The following is a 17,860-nucleotide window of genomic DNA, read 5'->3' as shown; positions in this document are numbered from 1 at the left end:
AGGAAGATGGGCCTGTGGTTTAATAGGCCAGCCCAGCCCATCTAGCTTATTTCTTCATGCTACAGTACTAACACCTACTCGCGCCTAAGCAGCGCATAAGCTATCAATGCACAAGTAGGTGGCCAAACGCATGATTAACGCCTAGCGCTTATTTGAACTGTGTTTTTTATCTATATTTTTACGTGGCATTTGGGTCATATCCGAATTTTAGGTGACTTTGTGCGGTGGCATGATATTTGCGATCTTTATGTTACACCTCAGGTACAATTGGTCACGTGGCCCATGGGAAGTCTACTGTTGTGAAAGCTATATCTGGAGTTCAGGTATCATTCATTCTGTTGGCCACATTTTCTTTCCATTCTGTGTAAAGCCTGTTAAGGCCTCTTTTGGTTCATAGGATAGGATTATCGTAGGAATAGGAATCTTGTAGGAAATGAGATGACATGTATCTCAAATCCTATGAGTAGGAATAGGAAACAAGATGTCATTTGGTTGACACCAAAGGAATTTTTCCATTGAGTCTAGGCTCATTTTTATTTTCCTATGAAATGTGGAGGATAGGAACCAATCCTATATAGGAATAGGAATCCATTCCTATGAACCAAAGGGCTCTAAAGGAAAAAATCATATAAGAATTCTATCCTCTAGAATTCCTATGAAATTCCTCCAAACCAAAGGAGGCCTAAGTATTTATCACATTTATCAGTAACCCTTGTGAGTTTGCCATATTACTCAAATACATCATGCTAATATTACTTTTGGTTAAATAAATGAGTAAACTACACCTAGCACTTGCTAGGAATGCGCTGCAGATTTCTTTAAACCTGATTGATAATAGCATAGTCTGGGAATTCATTTAATATTACTATTAGAAAAAATATAAGTGCTCTAGTTCTCGGCTCGAGTGATGGCACTGTTGTAATTCATGCTACCTTCGTTTGTTGCAATAATTTCTAGAATGATTACTAACTAAATGGATGTTGATGTGCTCATTCTGTTCCATATGGAATTTTTTTAGTATTATTATTGTCTGATGCCTTTGTTTTGATTTTTAGACTGTTCGCTTCAAGAATGAGCTTGAACGTAACATCACTATCAAGCTGGGATATGCTAATGCAAAAATCTATAAATGCGAAGATGACAGATGTCCACGACCAATGTGTTACAAGTATGCTAAATTTCTTATCTTCTTTACCTGATTAGCTTCTATTACTGTCAGCCTCTACATTTTAGAGCAACGAACTTCAGGGGGCACTGTTCCATGCTCCTATAAATTATTGAACCTGTATGCTCATATGATTATTTTCTAGTGAATACAATGTAGAACTCATGATTGAAATCTCAAATTTGATCCCCAGAATTAGATAACGTATGATTATTTACCAGACCCAAAATTACTGCTTTGGTTTTAAACTCTTGGACACTATTTGACTTCAATTCATCAATTATATAAAGGGCTTATGGAAGCGGGAAAGAAGATACTCCTGCCTGTGATGTTCCTGGGTTTGAAAACACTAGGATGAAGCTCCTGAGACATGTTTCCTTTGTTGATTGCCCGGTATGATGTAGCTCTACCCTTTTTCTGTTATGAATGTTCTCTTCTGCGTATCTAGTACATGAATGCTTACAGGTACTCCCTCCGTCCGAAAATACTTGTCATCAAAATGAATAAAAAGGGGTGTATCTAGAACTAAAATACGTCTAGATATACCCCCTTTTATACATTTTGATGACAAGTATTTCCGGACGGAGGGAGTAGTACATAGCCCGACCATTTCTTGCCCTACCCAAGTGATTAGTAAGATTTTTGCATTCTACAGTTTTACTTGCATCACCATAGATAATAATGGCTTGTTTACACTTGTAATTGTACCACCATAGATAATAATTATAATGGCTGTTTACACTTCTAATTGTATCGCCAAATTATTCAAGTGAATCATTATATTGATTAGGAAGTCATCAGAGTTTTCTGATGGACCATTACATATTCTTTTCATTATTGGAACTTGAATATGATATTACGTAAATGTTGTATGTCTTTACAATATCTACCTTGTTGAACAGGGCCACGACATTCTCATGGCTACAATGCTTAATGGAGCAGCCATCATGGATGGAGCCTTGCTTCTGATAGCAGCAAATGAAAGTTGCCCACAACCCCAGACATCTGAGCATCTAGCAGCAGTTGAAATCATGCGTCTCCAACATCTCATAATTTTGCAGAATAAGATTGATCTTATCCAGGAAAGTGCAGCAATGAACCAGCATGAAGCAATCCAAAAATTTATCCAGGTCACTACTGTTTGTCATTTCTCGTGTTATAAATACATGTCTTCTCTTTCATGGTTTGATCTTTTTCACTACCATATGTGCAGGGCACGATAGCTGAAGGTGCTCCTGTGGTGCCAATATCTGCCCAGCTGAAGTACAACATTGATGTGATCTGTGAATACATTATTAAGAAAATCCCCATTCCGGAAAGGAACTTCACTTCACCTCCCAACATGATTGTTATTCGTTCCTTTGATGTCAACAAGCCTGGTTCAGAGGTTGATGAAATTAGGGGTGGGGTAGCAGGTGGCAGCATTCTCAGGGTATGTAGATATATAAACTGAATTAGATCATGAGTGTTCTTGCTTTTCGTGTGGTAAATATAAACTGAGTGTGGATTATAATTTACAGGGAGTCCTCAGGGTGAACCAGAACATTGAAGTTCGCCCTGGCATTGTCATGAAGGATGAGAGTGGCAACATCAAGTGCACCCCAATCTATTCAAGGATTGTCTCGCTCTACGCTGAGCAGAATGAACTCCAATTTGCTGTGCCAGGAGGGCTTATTGGTGTGGGAACAACCATGGATCCAACTTTGACTCGTGCTGACAGGCTGGTTGGCCAGGTTCTAGGAGAAATCGGGTCGCTCCCTGACGTATTCGTGGAGCTCGAGGTTTGTCGAATCTTTGCTGCCTTGTGATTTTAGCCAAACAGAGACAGCTATTAATGACAATCCTTGGACATTGCTTTGCAGATCAACTTCTTCCTTCTCCGAAGGCTGCTGGGTGTCAGAACAAAGGGTACAGAGAAGGCAGGTAAGGTCTCCAAGCTCACCAAGGGGGAGATCCTGATGCTTAACATCGGATCCATGTCCACCGGCGCCCGTGTGGTCGCCGTGAAGAACGATCTCGCCAAGCTCCAGCTCACCGCGCCCGTCTGCACAAGTAAAGGCGAGAAGGTCGCGTTGAGCCGCCGTGTCGAGAAGCATTGGCGCCTCATTGGATGGGGCCAGATCCAAGCTGGTGCGACCCTCGAAGTTCCACCGTGCCCGCTCTGAAGCACACCCGCCCTCTGAAACGAAAAGCCGCATAGCTTGCGAAACAAGAGAAGCGAAATGTGGGAGGGCAGAGAGCTCCTAGGTACAGTTCTTGTGAGGTGGAGGAGAAAACATTATGAGTCTGAAAGTTTTTTTATTGCGGGATTTGTCTACGCTTTCTCGTTTTCTGAATTTAGGATTTGTTATACTTGCTGTGTTATCATGGCCGTGGTTAGTAGGTGAGCAACCTACTACTTTGGTTCAGGTTTGCCCTAATCGTCTTGCCTATTTTTCATTGACTCCATTTGTCAGTATTGCTCCTAATTTTACTCAGTTTGTGCCTTGTTTGTTGACTGCAATGTTACTTGCCAACGAGTTGTAGTACGTGCTCTCTCCGTTTCTAAGTATAAGCCCTTTTAGAGATTTCATTTCAATAGAGACTATATACGAGGGCTCTGTTTCTAAATATAAGCCCTTTTAAAAGATTTCAATAGGGACTACATACGAGGGCTGGCAATGTGGATTACCCAGGAGGTATCCCCGTGACAACTTTTCCATGCCCGTCCCCATCCCTATACTTGTCTGCAGGGATAAAAATATTTCCATACCCGTCCTGTCAGGTTTTTTATCCGTGGAAAAACCTAGACATGCAATTAACAACAATCTTCAACAGCATTTCAATAGGAAAAATATATAGTATTTTGGCATAATAAATAATATGTTGTTGCTAGGTTAGGGCTTTTTTAGTGCTTTTTGGCCAATGGGGTGGGATGGGTGAAAATTTGGGTGGTTAAGGACAGGAATTACACGTGATCTACGAATTTTAGAGCCCACATCTACGTCCTTAACGGGTAAGGTGGGTAACGGTTACGGGTAATGCTGTCCCATCCTCATCCCCGTCTTGCACGCTGGTAAGGTATTTGACCCACCAGCTCTCACGTGGACATTAAAGCTTGAATACAGATGCATATATACGCATTTTAGTGTGTAGACTCACTCATTTTGCTCCGGGTAATGCTGTCCCATCCTCATCCCCGTCTTGCACGCTGGTAAGGTATTTGACCCACCAGCTTTTCCGTGGGCATTAAAGCTTGAATACAGATGCATATATACGTATTTTAGTGTGTAGACTCACTCATTTTGCTCCGTATGTACTTTATATCAGAATCTTTATAAAAGGACTTATATTTAGGAACGATGCCAAGAAAGGTTGCTAGTTTACGAAATAAATTTTGAGGAGGACAAGTTGCTAGTTTACCAAATAAATTTCTACTTTTAATTACAACCTTGAGAGGAGGCTACATTGCCTATTTCATTTGACTCCATTATTATGTCTTGCCTTGAGCAGGGTTCAGTTGGTCCTAATTTTTCTCAGCATGTGCCTTGTTTGAGTTTTTTGACTATGACAATAATACTGTATGCTTCCCAATCGTAGTGAAAGGTAATCGATGACTGTTGTTTGAAAGGAAAACAGATGAACGGCTGGATGAATCGGAAAGAAAACCCCGTCCGAGTGGGTTTACGCACGACGAAGCAATGTACGCAATCTGTATGCCGCTCTGACTATTACCAATTATAGTCCTCCACATCAGTTTGTTTGGAAAAAGAAACTTTTGTAGATGTAACATTACACTGGGCTTTCCGAGCTGAGTGTAGGATGCGCTCACTTGCATAACAGGGTTGTATGGCGGTATTAAGTACTATCCGAATTATCCAATCCAACTCAAGTGGTATAAATTAGTATCCTAAAAGATGTTATTAACTCAGATGAACTACACTTATCATATATACTTAAATAGTTGATCTCACTAACTCAATTATTTTGAAATGTAACTGTATCAATTCATCATGTCATCATGTCTCATTAAATATAATTCTCTCAACATACAACTATGCCTCTATGCATGAAAGAAAATACCCATCTTAGCATGCATCAAGAATGTTATTTATGTTAGATGTAAATTTTCTACAACTATATTAATCCAATATATTAAATATGCTTGAGTATCAATTCTCATATTGCTAATCAGAATACTAAAGTTTATCCTATCACATCTAATTCTCGCTGCAACGTGAAGGTATCATTTCTAGTTTTAGAAAGGATCCTCTGCTTATTAAATATACAGTTTTGTTAGAACTCATCTAGATGAGATATAATTTGGTCTTATTCACCTTTTATAGCTATTGGATATGATGCTATAAGATGCGTGTGTGCTGACATGGATTGTATCGGTTCTAGTTTTCAAAAAATGAATGAGACCAAATTATATCTCATCTACATGAGTTCTAGGTGCTCCCTTAAATATATATAAGACGTTCTGTTGAGGGTATAGGAGTTTAGCACTGGACAATTTTACCCCTTTGAAAGTTTTTAAGGGGCGGTGTACAAATAACTGTAGAAAAAAATGGGATCAGCTAAGGACACAAAGGTTAGGGGCTCAGAGCGCGCTGCAGTCCGCGGTCTGGAACGAAAGTTCTCCCTTGCCGATGTCGTAGAGCAGGTGCAAGTCTTGCTGCTGGAAGTTGCCGATGACGCTCTCGTAACCCCCTTCCTCGATCAGCATGCACGCCGTCGACTTGTCCACGGGCCCCCAGTAGCTCCCCGCCGGCACCGCCATGTCCGCACCGCCGCTGAAGTGGAAGACCAGCGCCGGCACGACCTTGTCGACGTCGTCCCGTGCCACACACAGGTCCAGTCCGGTGTCCGCCGGCGGCTGCACGAGGCTGCGGTTCAGCTGCCGGGTCACCTCCTCACCCAGCGCCCTGTACGCGGCGTCGGCGAGGGCCGTCACAGGGCTGCCGGTGTCGATGATCACCCCGCCGGACCAGTACCCAGCAGCGATCCGCCTGAGCTCGAAGGCCGCGCTGGGGATCGGCAGCTTGGTCTTCCCCACGCTGATCCCCGTCAAAGGGAGGTAGTAGAACGTGCTGTAGGGGTACTCCTTGGGGCTCTTCACGAACGGTATGGATGTCACGGCGCCGCCGGCGCCGCTCAGGCTCGCCGACGCGCCGACGAACAGGTGGCTGGATGCGCCGTGGTTGCGGAGATAGGGGGTGAGGCAGTAGGAGAACTTTGTGGCGCCCGTCTGGGAGACGAGCGACAGGCGGCCGCGGCCGAGCCCGATGAGCCCAGACGCGCCGTTCAGGGCGCCCTTCGCGATCTGCGTCAGGCTCACGCACCCGAAGGCCAGCCTCGCCGCGCCGGACTGGAAGGTGAAGGCCTCCGTGCCGAGCGACCCGATGACGCTGCCGGCGCCGTAGCTGGCGATGAAGGTGCAGCTGCCGTCCAGGCCGCAGAGGTGCACGCCGTTGGCCGCGCACAGCTTGGCGCTGTCCGCGCACGACACGGGCGCGAAGCTCGCCGAGCTCGACAGGTTGTAGTAGGGCAGGTCCTGCTTGGCGCACGCCTTGAGGCACGTCGTCGCGCACTGGGTCCAGATAAGGTTGCTGCCGGTGTCGATGAGGGCGTCCGCGCGCTGGGGCGGGTCGCCGATGAGGTACTCGGCGATGTACTGCCGGGTGGCCAGGTGGACCGGCGCGCTCACGTCGCCGACTGCCCCACGCTGCTGCTGCATGGAGGCCAGGCGTTCCCGGCTTAGGGCGACGGCGCGCCGCACGCGCTCCTCCGTGGTGTAGCCGGCCTTGTCGTCGACGTGGGTGAGCTTCATGCGGAGCCCTGCCCCTGCGCTGGTGCTACTTGTGACGAGGCTTGCGCTGGAGCACAGTAGCACGAGCAGCAACACCAAAGTTCGCGCCATTTTTCCACGTTTGATTAGACCCTGTTTGCTCGCTAGTGACGATCGAGCGGGGGAATAGAGGATGAATATAGATCGATCGATGCTATCGTCTTCGCGACATTCTTGAGGATAGATAATGGGTGGCAATGCACAGATAGTTTGACGCCGGGTAGACTTACAAATTACCAATCACTGTTGATACCGACGCTGAACATGACTGCAGTGGCACCGTGCGTGAGACGAGTCTAAGGTAGGGGTCGGTCTCATATCATTTATTTTCGGAGATGATAAGTCCCGAACGTCCGGATTTTAAGTATGATAACTCGAATGTTTTTCATAGCAATTTTAGTTCACGCCAGATTGGCAAATATGACAATGTTCTGAAAAAAGCCAAACTGGGACAAAGTTGCCACGTCTTGACAACTAAAGTTGCTATGAAAAACCGTTTGGGATGAAATGCTTACAATCCAACGTTCAAAATTTATCGGGGACCTTTATTTTTCGCGCGTAGGGGTGAGGAGTGTATATTAGTACAAATACAAATCCACTTCATATTTTTATGTCTAACTTTAATCTCTAATTTACCTACAAAGTATACGAGTCGTATGTCATAAAGAGTATGTCGTAAATTTCAAGATGATATGCCGGTTCAGTCTTTCGGATATGCTCATAGGGGTAGGGTGTGCGTATGTGCGTTCATAGGAGTGAGTGTATGCGTGTGTATATGAGCGCTTGTGTCTGTACTGTGTTACAAAATGCATATTTTTTTAAACACCACTCATTTATTAATTAATTTAAAACATTCGTACAATCATCCGTTATAACTTTAGCCACGCAGAGCTGAACACTATCAAGAAGAGCTATCAAAACTAAACTTCACAATCTCGTGCGCCACACTATTGGTCCTTCTGTTAATCTTGGATGTCATGCAATTTATCATCATCTTGAAAATACTTAATGCTTTCATATTTAGATCAACTAGAGAAGACCTGTCTAGAAGATCATTTCCAAGAAAAGAGGCCACAAAAGAATAACTAGTTTCTAAAATGATGGGTTTGTCTAGAGTAACACCAATGTACAACCCTGCAAGGGTCACTCCAATTTCCACTTCATCCACACTATTGCAAACCCCAATATAACCCCATGCCAAAATGACAACTTCTCCATTACGGTTCTTGGCCACCACACTCACACTCGCAGTATTTTTGCATCAATATTAACCTTAATGAACTCCGTAGCAGAAGGCTGCCAAGTCACAAAATTCTCTTCCACATCATTAGTAAAATTTAAACCATCCAATGGTTTAGATTTTACCATTTGATGCACATTTCAAAAAACTTTTCGGTAATAGTTTTTGTGTGTGACACATAACCCTTGTTTTGAAAGTTTGACATGAAAGCGAAGTTGCCTTGTATAGAAAATTAGAGGAAATACTAGTTTATGGAACCTCCCACTATGGCCTGCCTCACTCACTCCCCTTTATCTATACCATTCAGGTTACAATCCTTTTTCTTTTCTTTTTTGAATTGACAACGGGATGGAATGGCTCCCCATCTGAATATTTCATTGGAAAAAGATTAATCCAGTTTATAAGGAATAGCTAATCCAAAACATGCGAAAAATCACACAAGCAGCAGCAACAACAACAACAATAATAATGAGAGAAATGGTGCCCATGACACGACATAGCCCAACAATCATTTTATTCTGGTTAAAATTTTAATTGAAGAGGCGAACCAACCTGTGGTTGGATGGTTAGGAGGACAATGGTATTCTCGCTCATCAGAATTCAAGTCACGATGCTCGCATTTTTCTTGGATTTATTTCAGGATTTTCGGTGATGCGTGTTCAGTGGAAGGAGACGTTCCGTCGACTACGAGACGCCTACGGTGTCTTTGTAAAATCTTAAGATGATATGCCGCTTAGTCTCTCGAAGGTGCTCATAGGGGCAAGATGTATGTGCGCACGTGTTCATAGGTATGAGTGGATGCACGTGTATATAAGCGTTTGAGTGTGTACTTGTATGTTAAAAAAACCTTAATTGAAGCTTTGGAAAGTAAATACTTTGAAAAGAAAAATATATGAAATCATCACATTACATTCCAGCTAAACTGTGAAAGACCACTCACAATTCACAAAACCCATTGCCAGGAGAGACCCACACAAGATGCATATGATTCAGAACAGCAACGCAAACCAATGGACACACACTGACACACATCTACATCCGAGCGACACAGCCGTGGCGCCTGCCGACGAAGCCTCTGATGGCCTCGATGAGCTCGGCGATGCGCGCCGCCGCCTCCTCGTCGGCCGGCTCGGGGGCGCCCTGGTTAAGGTAGAACATATGGCCCACACCGGGGCTCTGCGCCACCTCTACATCCTTCCCAGCGCGCCGCATCACGTTGCAATACTCAACCTGCCGGTCACGCATCGTGTCCAAGGTCGCGACACTCACCAGAAGCGGCGGCATGGCCAGAACTGCCGCCGCCGCGTCGTCCCGGACGGGCCAAATGTAGGGGTGGTCTCGGGTGGCGCCTTTGGGGAGTGCCAGCGCCAGGAGCCTGTCCGCCAGCTTGTAGTCCACGTACGGGTCCAGTTGCATGTCGGCCGACTCGGATCGGCTTGGAGTGGACCGGGAGAAACCCGGGTTGAGCATAATGGCTCCGGCGAGCCGGACCGGGCCCCGGTAGGCCGGCTCCGCCGAGTTGAACCCGGCGGCAACATGGTGCACCAGGTTGGCTCCATTGCTGTCACCTATCAGGAAGACACGTGAAAAGTCGGCCACGGCCTTGAGCTTCCCCACCGGGTCGGACGTCGGCTCAAGGACCGGTTCAGCTAGCAGCCCTGGCTGAGCGAGCGACTTCAGCCAGTCAATGGCGGCAAAGCCGGCGGCTATGGCCGCCGGGAGCGGGTGCTCCGGAGCAAGGGGGAGAGTGATGGACACGATACCGGCAATGGGGATGGAAGCGGCGAGACGGGCATAGAAGCAATGGTACAGCGACCAGGTAGGGTCGGTCAGGCAGAACACGCCGGCGTGGAAGTGGAGGAGGACCGGAAGACGGCGACCAGCCAAAGGAGCCGCCTCCGGGAGGTAGAGGCGGAGAGGCGGGTTGGCCCGGATGTCGTGCACCGTTACACCGTTGCGCGGCACATCGTACGGCGCAATGGTGGTTGCTAGTTGGCTTGCCTCCGGGGGAGGCGGAGACCGCTCGATGGTGCCGTCGTCGTAGACCTTGATCCAACCCCCGATGTCCTCCACTAGTTTCTTGCAGCAGACAGTGTCTGCCATTCTCTAGTGACTTTTGGTACGTGTGCGTGTGTTTGAACTATGTTGGCTGTGTCGCTTGATGGGATGATAACCACTTCTTACGAAGCCTTATATAGAGGTTTCAAGGGTGGGTTATTAGTTAGCTAAATAATGTTCTTGCTGGGGGCGAGGGGTATTCATATTTATTAAACTCTATAGTTTAGTTGTGCCCTGTCATTGTTGACATTACTCTCTCTTGTCTCTATGTGAAAGTAAAATAACATCCTGGTTCTGACAAAATACTTTTAGTTGCTGCCGTCCGTGCTGAAATTAATTTCCAAGGTTGATTTATTAAGACATGGGAAATGTCAGATAGAAGGGATTGGTGCACACGATTGACTAGCATAATCTGGTAGTGTTGCTCCTTCCACGTTCTCCATAGAGTTATTATACACGCTACATTATACATTCATCCGGAAGGTATATTCCACTTCATCAAATTTTCATCAGCCAACTCTATACTTTGTCCTTTTAGCTACATTTTCTTCTTCTGAATTGGTAGTGTAATGATAGCTATATTCAGCCAGTATGACAGTATACATTTAGGCCCCGTTTGGTAGCTCAATATATAAGAAAACACACTAGCGTACATATACATGAAATATTTTCTGAAAAAGTCTGAATCTTTTATTTTAAAAATGCGAACAATTTTAAAATGCTGAATAGTTTTGGAATTTGTGAACGAAATTTGAACAATTTTACTTTGAAAGTGAACAAAATTTTGAAACACAAACAATTTCTGAACATCTTTCCAAACATGATTTTTTTTAAATTGTGGTTTTATTTTTTGGGGGAGTTTGTTTGTCCCATTTTCCTTTTTATTTTTCAATTTTATTTTGATCTTAATTCTCTTTAAAAAATCACGAACTATTTCTAAATCGTGAACCTTTTCTTAAATCCATGAACTTTTCAAATTCGGAAATATTATTTTAATATCGTGAACTTTGTTTTCAATCTGTGAACGTTTTTACACATCCAAGTACTATTTTCAACTTTATGAACTTTTTCCAATGCCCGGGATTTTTTTTTCAAATTCGTGAGCATCTGTTTTTAAAATTCATGATTTTTTTTCAAATCCATGAATGCCTGGGCAGGCCCAACAGGCACGCGACAGGAAAGATGCATTGCCTAGTTGGGCTAAAACATAAGCTTTTTTTTCTTTTCTATTTTTAGTTTTTCTTTTTTCCTTAATTTGTTTTTCTCCTTTTTGAAACCTATCTAAAAATTTGAAATATTTTTGTAATGCCAAAAATGTTCATATTTTCAAACATTGTTCACAATTTTTAAAAATATTCTGAAATTAAAAACACTATTCACGTTTACATTTTTGGCCACAAATTTAATAAATGTTTGCAATTTGTGGATAATATCAATTGTTGGGAATTTGTCCACAGTTTTAGAAAAAGTGTTCAAGTTTATAAAATTTTCATACACAATTTGAAATTCCATAAATTGTTCACTAATTTCAATAGATTGTTAGGATATAGGAGAATGTTCATGTTGATTGATAATGCCAAAAATTGGAAATAACAGAGGCATTCTTAATTAGAAACTACATGCTCACTGATGCACCCGTTTGGCCTAGTCTAGCCCACTCCTCTCAATAGGTGTTTTTTTTTCTATGGATGAATAACCCCGACTTCTTGCAACATCTTGACACGGATATATGAAACATCCATGCTAGGTTTGAACAACTTCTGACACCATTTGCACGTTGTGACACGTCCGCCCATTTATCACTTTTTTTCACCGAGAAAACTCTAGAAAATGCAAAACTTGTTAAAAATCCAAACAATTTGGCACGATGCCTTGAATTTATCATATAAGTTGGTGGAAAAAAATTGGAGCCATTCGACGGATGTCGAAAATCAACGTGCTTTCAAAAGGACCTTTCTCACCCTTCCTTGCACATGGTCTTTGGGGTGCTATTGTTTTCTTAGGACTTTCAGATGAATCTCTAATTCCTTTTTCCCCGTTTCTGCTTGGAGTCAGGTCATGCGAGTTCATCCAACCTTGCATTGCAATTTGCAAGTAACCTTGCTTCAGCAGAGGAGAATTGGGTGATAGACTTGCTATCAGCCTGGTTATGAACTACTATGTCTATTCCTAAATAGATAGCATATTAGAAAGCATGCACTCTAAATTTGGCTGATGCGATAAAAAGAGTATTCATATTATTTTGTTGAGTAAAGAAGGTATTCAAATTGTTTGGGTGAAATGTACGTGAAAGGAATATTGATTTACGAAGAATGATATTTCAAATTATGTATGCCAAGAATTAGGCACTACACACTTTGTGTGAAATTTCAAATTTTCAAAAGGGTTAAACTATTATTTTTAGGGAAGGTTATCCTATATATGATTACATGTGTCAGCTGAGATGTGCAATGCAAGCTTCCTGGCGTGACAAAAATTTGTGGAATTGAAAAAAGTTCATCGGTTTGAAAAAGGTTAAGAATTTGACAAAAAGTTCACAAATTTGAAAAAAAATCGCAAAATAAAAAAAGTTCACAATTTTGACAAAACAAAGTTCACGAATTTGATAAAAGTTTGTGAAATTCAAAAAGTTCATCAACTTGAAAAAGGGTTAAATAATTAGTGAAAAGGTTAATTTTTTTGAAAAAAAGATCTTGAAATTGATAAAAGTATGCGATATTGAAAAATATTCATTTATATGAAAAAAGATCACATATTTAAAAGATAAGTTCAGGGATTTAAAAAATGTTCACGAATTTAAGAAAATGAAAAAAGAAAATAGAAAAATAAGAAGAAATAAAGAAAAATAAACCGAAGAAAAAAAGGCAAAAAAGAAAAACAAACTGATAAAATACACAACAAGACGAATAAAAGAAGAATCCAAGCGGAAGAGGTGCGCTATCCTAGTTGGTTACCGTAGGTATACATAAAACAAGAGGTTGGGTGTTCGATACTGCCTCACCCACTTATTTTTTGAAGCTTAAAAAAATTATAAATTAATAAATGGGCCAGGGCCAGGATGGAGTGGGGACGTGTTCTAGTTTGTCTTTTTTTTACGGGGAAATATTTGGAGCTTTATTCAACAATCGAAGCCTCTGCAGAATCTGCAAGGAGGCTAGTTACAATGATGCCAGGGGCAGAGTCAAACCAACATTCTGTTACATCCAGTGTGCTTGCATGTCTAGCACATAGGTGAGCAGGGTAGTTGGCTGTTCTCGAAATATATTGAATACAGAAAGACTTAAAACTAGAAGAATGCTCCAAAATTTCGGACAGGATGGGCGCCACAACAGTCCTATCATCATGCCGCGAGTTCCAGAGATTAACGACCTCCAGGCAGTCGGATTCTATCACGACTCTCTCATAACCCCTGAGCTTAGCAAATATGACACCGTCCCGGATTGCTAGGGTTTCAGAGATAAGGGGGTCGGTAATCCCCTGATAAGGTTTACACCATGCAGCTCTGAAAGTGGAAAGAGATCGAGCAACTCCTCCCACCCCTCCTCTTCGAGCTTCCAATGCAAAACTGCCATCAGTGTTTATCTTGACCTCCCCCTCCTCCGGTGGCCTCCATCCATGGCCCGGAAGCAGCCGGGCCTGAGCCTTTGGTAGATCAAGCAAAGCTAAAGTATCTCTGGTCATTTTCATGGACTGTATTGGGTCGAGACCACCTTTATCATGAGTTATATTATTTCTAGACGTCCAAATAGCCCACATGATCGTCACCAGTTTGGCTCGATCGGACTTAGAGAACTTGGGATCACAAGTGATATCCTTTGACCATGTTAGAGGGTGTAGATCAGGTCGTTTTACCCCAAGCCAAACCGGAGCTTGAGTCCAAAGCCCTCTCGCGTGGGAACAATTCAACAATGCATGCATCATGTCTTCATCTTCATGCTGACATATTTTGCACTGGCTCACTGTTGCTATATGTCGATATTTGAGTGTAGATTCTATTGGCAGAATACCTTGTAAAACCCTCCACCAAAATACTCTCACTTTTGGCAGAACCTTTAGTTTACATAATGTGGTCCATAACTGTTTCTCTGTCGCTAATGCTTCGACTACCGTCCCTTCCTCTAGAGCCAAATGCTCGTTCTGAGTCACGAGAGCGCGGTAAGCTGACTTGACAGTGTATGAACCAGATCTCTCAAAAGCCCATGCCAGAATATCATCACCACCGCCAATCCTTAGGGGGATGTTCAGAATGGCGTCTGCATCTGATGGTATGAAGTTCTCTTTGATTACCTGATCTTTCCAGAGCCAAGTTTCAGGATCGATAAGATCAGACACTTGCTGTAGCTGCGCATTACCAATGTGAGCAACCGGAATCATAGTTCTGGTATCAGGGATCCATTTGTCCTCCCAGATAGAAACGGTCGTGCCGCTTCCAATGCGCTTAAGCAAGCCCGATTTCAACGCTTCCCTGCCTGCGATTATAGCCCTCCACACAGCTGAAGAAAACTTTGGTGCAGTGGCTTGCATGAAATCACAGGAGTGGAAATATCTTCCTTTCAAGACCCGCGAACACAGAGAGTTGGGATTCGTCATCAAGCACCACCCATGCTTGCCGAGTAGTGCTAAATTAAAGAGTTGTAAGTCTTTGAATCCCATCCTTCCTTTAACTTTTGGTGCAGCCAAAGAATCCCAAGATAACCAATGTAAAGACCGGCGATCAAGGTTATTGCTCCACCAGTATTTTGCCATAAGCGAGGCCAACTTCTTACACACTTTTTTCGTTAGCTGGAAGCAAGACATACTGTATGTGGGAATTGATTGGGCGACTGCTTTAATTCTAACTTCCCTTCCAGCACATGAAATAAGTCTCTCTACTCCACCTTGGAGTTTTGACCAAATCCTCTCCCCGATGTGGTCGAAAGTTCCTCCAGTAATTCGACCAACAACCGTTGGAAGGCCGAGGTAGCGTTCACCAAAAGCTTCCACTGAAATCTGCAGCGTTTGCTTTAGTAAAAGCCTTGTAGAATCATGAGTGTTTGGGCTAAAAAATATTGCACTTTTTTCTTTATTCACTGCTTGGCCAGAACACTCCACATAGATACGAAGAATCTCATTCAACCGATAAGCACTCTGCACCTTAGCTTGCAGGAAGATCAGGCTATCGTCCGCAAAAAGTAAGTGATTGATCCACGGACATCGATAGCTAACCCGTATGCCTTTGTCGATATAAGCCCCTCCATAGAAATTCAGCTGTGAAGTGAGGCCCTCAGCACAAAGCAGAAACAAGTAAGGTGATACGGGGTCACCCTGACGGAACCCCCGAGAGAGAGAGAAGAAAGGGAGAAGCTCGCCATTTACTCGAATAGCAAACCGCACTGAAGTTACACACTTCATAATGAGACGAACAAATTCCATTCCAAACCCCAACATTAGCATAATCGCTTCGAGGTAGTGCCACTCAACACGATCATACGCTTTCATCATATCTAACTTAATAGCACAAGCAGCATTTCCTCCCTTCTTCCTTCTCTTCATGGCATGCACGCTTTCATACGCGATTAAGACATTGTCTGTTATCAAGCGACCCGGGACGAATGCGCTCTGCTCCGATCCAATAATATCATCCAAAAACTCTCTCAGCCAATTAGTGATCGCTTTGGCAGCAACTTTATACAGGACGGAGCAAAGAGAGATCGGGCGATATTGGGAAATCTTTTGTGGAAAACGTACCTTGGGTATTAGGGTGATGGATGTGTCATTCATACCCGTTGGCAGTTCACCACCACTCAAGAAATCGAGCACCGCTGGAATTATGTCATCCTTTAGGAGATTCTAGTGTCGCTGAAAAAATCCCGCGGTGAACCCATCGACTCCTGGGGCTTTTGACGGTGCCATTTGAAACAAAGCTTTTTTAACTTCTTCCGCCCTGTATGGCTTTTGCAGCTCGTAATTCATCCGGTCCGTAACTCTGCTAGGTACATACTCGAGCAGATCTTCCATCTGCCGAAAACCTTGAGACATGTATAAATTTTCGAAAAAACTTTGGACCTCTTCCCGATCCTCCTCAGGAGTGGTGCACATAGTAACATCCGAGCGTTCAAGTTTCTCGATCCGGTTCATGCGCTTACGCTGAGACATTTGGGCATGGAAATATCTCGTGTTCCTGTCTCCTTCACGCAGCCATGGTACTCTAAACCGCTGTCGGGCCCAAATCTCTTCTTGGTGCAGGGCAAGTATTAGCTTCTTCACAATCGCTTTCTCCTCCTCGGACGGCCCACTGCCCACAGATCGACTCCGCAGCCGTGTTAGTTGTTCACGTAACTTACGTATTTTGCGAGCAAGACAACCAAACTCCCTTTTACCCCATGCAGATAACTGTGTCTGTAAGTTGTTCAGGGCCTCAACCACGCCACCTAGGCCGTGCCGACCCGACCCCTTCTGCCAAGAGTCTAGTATGAGCTGGTCATAATCAGCATGTGTCTGCCACATGTCCTCATATCGAAAGGGTTTGGGCCCTCGATGTACACTGGAAGTTAGTTTTCCCTTAGATCTGCTAAGACAAAACAGTGATCTGACTCCGCAACAACAATGTGCCGAACTTTGACATTTGCAAATAAATCAGTAAGTGCTGTGTTGCCAAAGGCTTTGTCCAGCCGGGCTTTAACATTTGATCTACCCGACTGCCTATTATCCCATGTATATTCCATGCCTGACCAGCCCAAGTCAACCATTGCACACTCATCCATTACTTTCCGGAACGCTTTCATCTGCCACTCGGGTCTTGGTGAGAGAGAAAAGTGTTCGGAGCCGAATAACGTTTCGTTAAAATCCCCAATGCACATCCATGCTTCATGCCGGATAGAAAACAAAGTTCTCATGAATCTCCAACTGTGGTATCTATCTTCCACGCGCGGAGCTCCATAGAATCCTGTGACACGCCATTTTTTGGACGTATCATTTTTCCTCTGCACCATAACATCGATATGGGCAGAACTATAATTTTTGAGCTCAACATCTAGCTCAGCAGACCAGAACAAACTTAGTCCCCCACTGAGTCCAACGCTGCTCACCGCAAAACATCCCGCAAAACCAAGAGAGTTCTGTAGATTCTCCACTCGCTTGGCTGAAATTTTGGTCTCCATGAGAAATAAGAGACCGGGCCCTTCCTGCTTCACAATGCTGCGAAGCTCTTGAACTGCCTCGGGGTTCCCAAGCCCCCGCCAGTTCCAGCTGAGGCAACTCATCATTCTCGGCGGGGCTGCTCTGCAGCCGCCGCCGAACATCCTGAGTTTTGAGAGTTAGTGGGAGTCAGTTTTTTCTTTTTGGTTTCTGGCTCCCTCCCTGACTCCTTCTCATCACCATCCGAACGCACCTCGCCCGCTGTAAACACCACCATAGCATTTGTGGTTTCATTCATTTGTGGTTTCTGCGGTTGATCAGTCGGAGGCAAAGTGATCTGTCGATAAACTTGCTTCGTTCCATGAGCCCCCCCTTTCTCTTATTCCTCTGATCATGCTTCTTTTTAGGCAAGTTAACCTCCGGACTGGGATCATCTCTAGCGTTTGTAGCA

General features: G+C 43.9%; 3 protein-coding genes across 3 annotated transcripts in view; 1 reads left to right on the top strand and 2 right to left on the bottom strand.

Annotated features, from left to right (window-relative positions):
• Positions 1-3,604, top strand: part of LOC123102407 (eukaryotic translation initiation factor 2 subunit gamma) — a 5,258-nt gene extending 1,654 nt beyond the window's left edge. The window contains exons 3-9 of the mRNA XM_044523759.1: positions 262-323; positions 1,056-1,168; positions 1,456-1,558; positions 2,068-2,295; positions 2,379-2,597; positions 2,686-2,946; positions 3,028-3,604. Of these exons, the coding sequence (XP_044379694.1) occupies positions 262-323; positions 1,056-1,168; positions 1,456-1,558; positions 2,068-2,295; positions 2,379-2,597; positions 2,686-2,946; positions 3,028-3,330 (1,289 nt within the window). The 3' untranslated portion in view covers positions 3,331-3,604. The remainder of the gene's footprint in view (positions 1-261; positions 324-1,055; positions 1,169-1,455; positions 1,559-2,067; positions 2,296-2,378; positions 2,598-2,685; positions 2,947-3,027) is intronic.
• A 1,969-nt stretch (positions 3,605-5,573) lies between these two features.
• Positions 5,574-7,170, bottom strand: LOC123102406 (aspartic proteinase nepenthesin-1). Its single transcript, XM_044523758.1, has one exon. The coding sequence runs from the start codon at positions 7,065-7,067 to the stop codon at positions 5,748-5,750; it is 1,320 nt and encodes a 439-aa protein (XP_044379693.1). The 5' UTR covers positions 7,068-7,170; the 3' UTR covers positions 5,574-5,747.
• Positions 7,171-9,267: 2,097 nt separating this feature from the next.
• On the bottom strand, positions 9,268-10,338 carry LOC123108614 (probable carboxylesterase 17). Its single transcript, XM_044530363.1, has one exon. It carries the CDS (start codon positions 10,336-10,338, stop codon positions 9,268-9,270), a length of 1,071 nt encoding a protein of 356 aa, XP_044386298.1.
• Positions 10,339-17,860: the final 7,522 nt, after the last annotated feature.

The sequence above is a fragment of the Triticum aestivum genome, chromosome 5A, assembly GCF_018294505.1.
Source record: "Triticum aestivum cultivar Chinese Spring chromosome 5A, IWGSC CS RefSeq v2.1, whole genome shotgun sequence".
Taxonomy (NCBI): Eukaryota; Viridiplantae; Streptophyta; class Magnoliopsida; order Poales; family Poaceae; genus Triticum; species Triticum aestivum.
The sequence above is the reverse complement of the archived record's forward strand: the minus strand, read 5'-3'. Positions and strand labels throughout refer to the sequence as shown.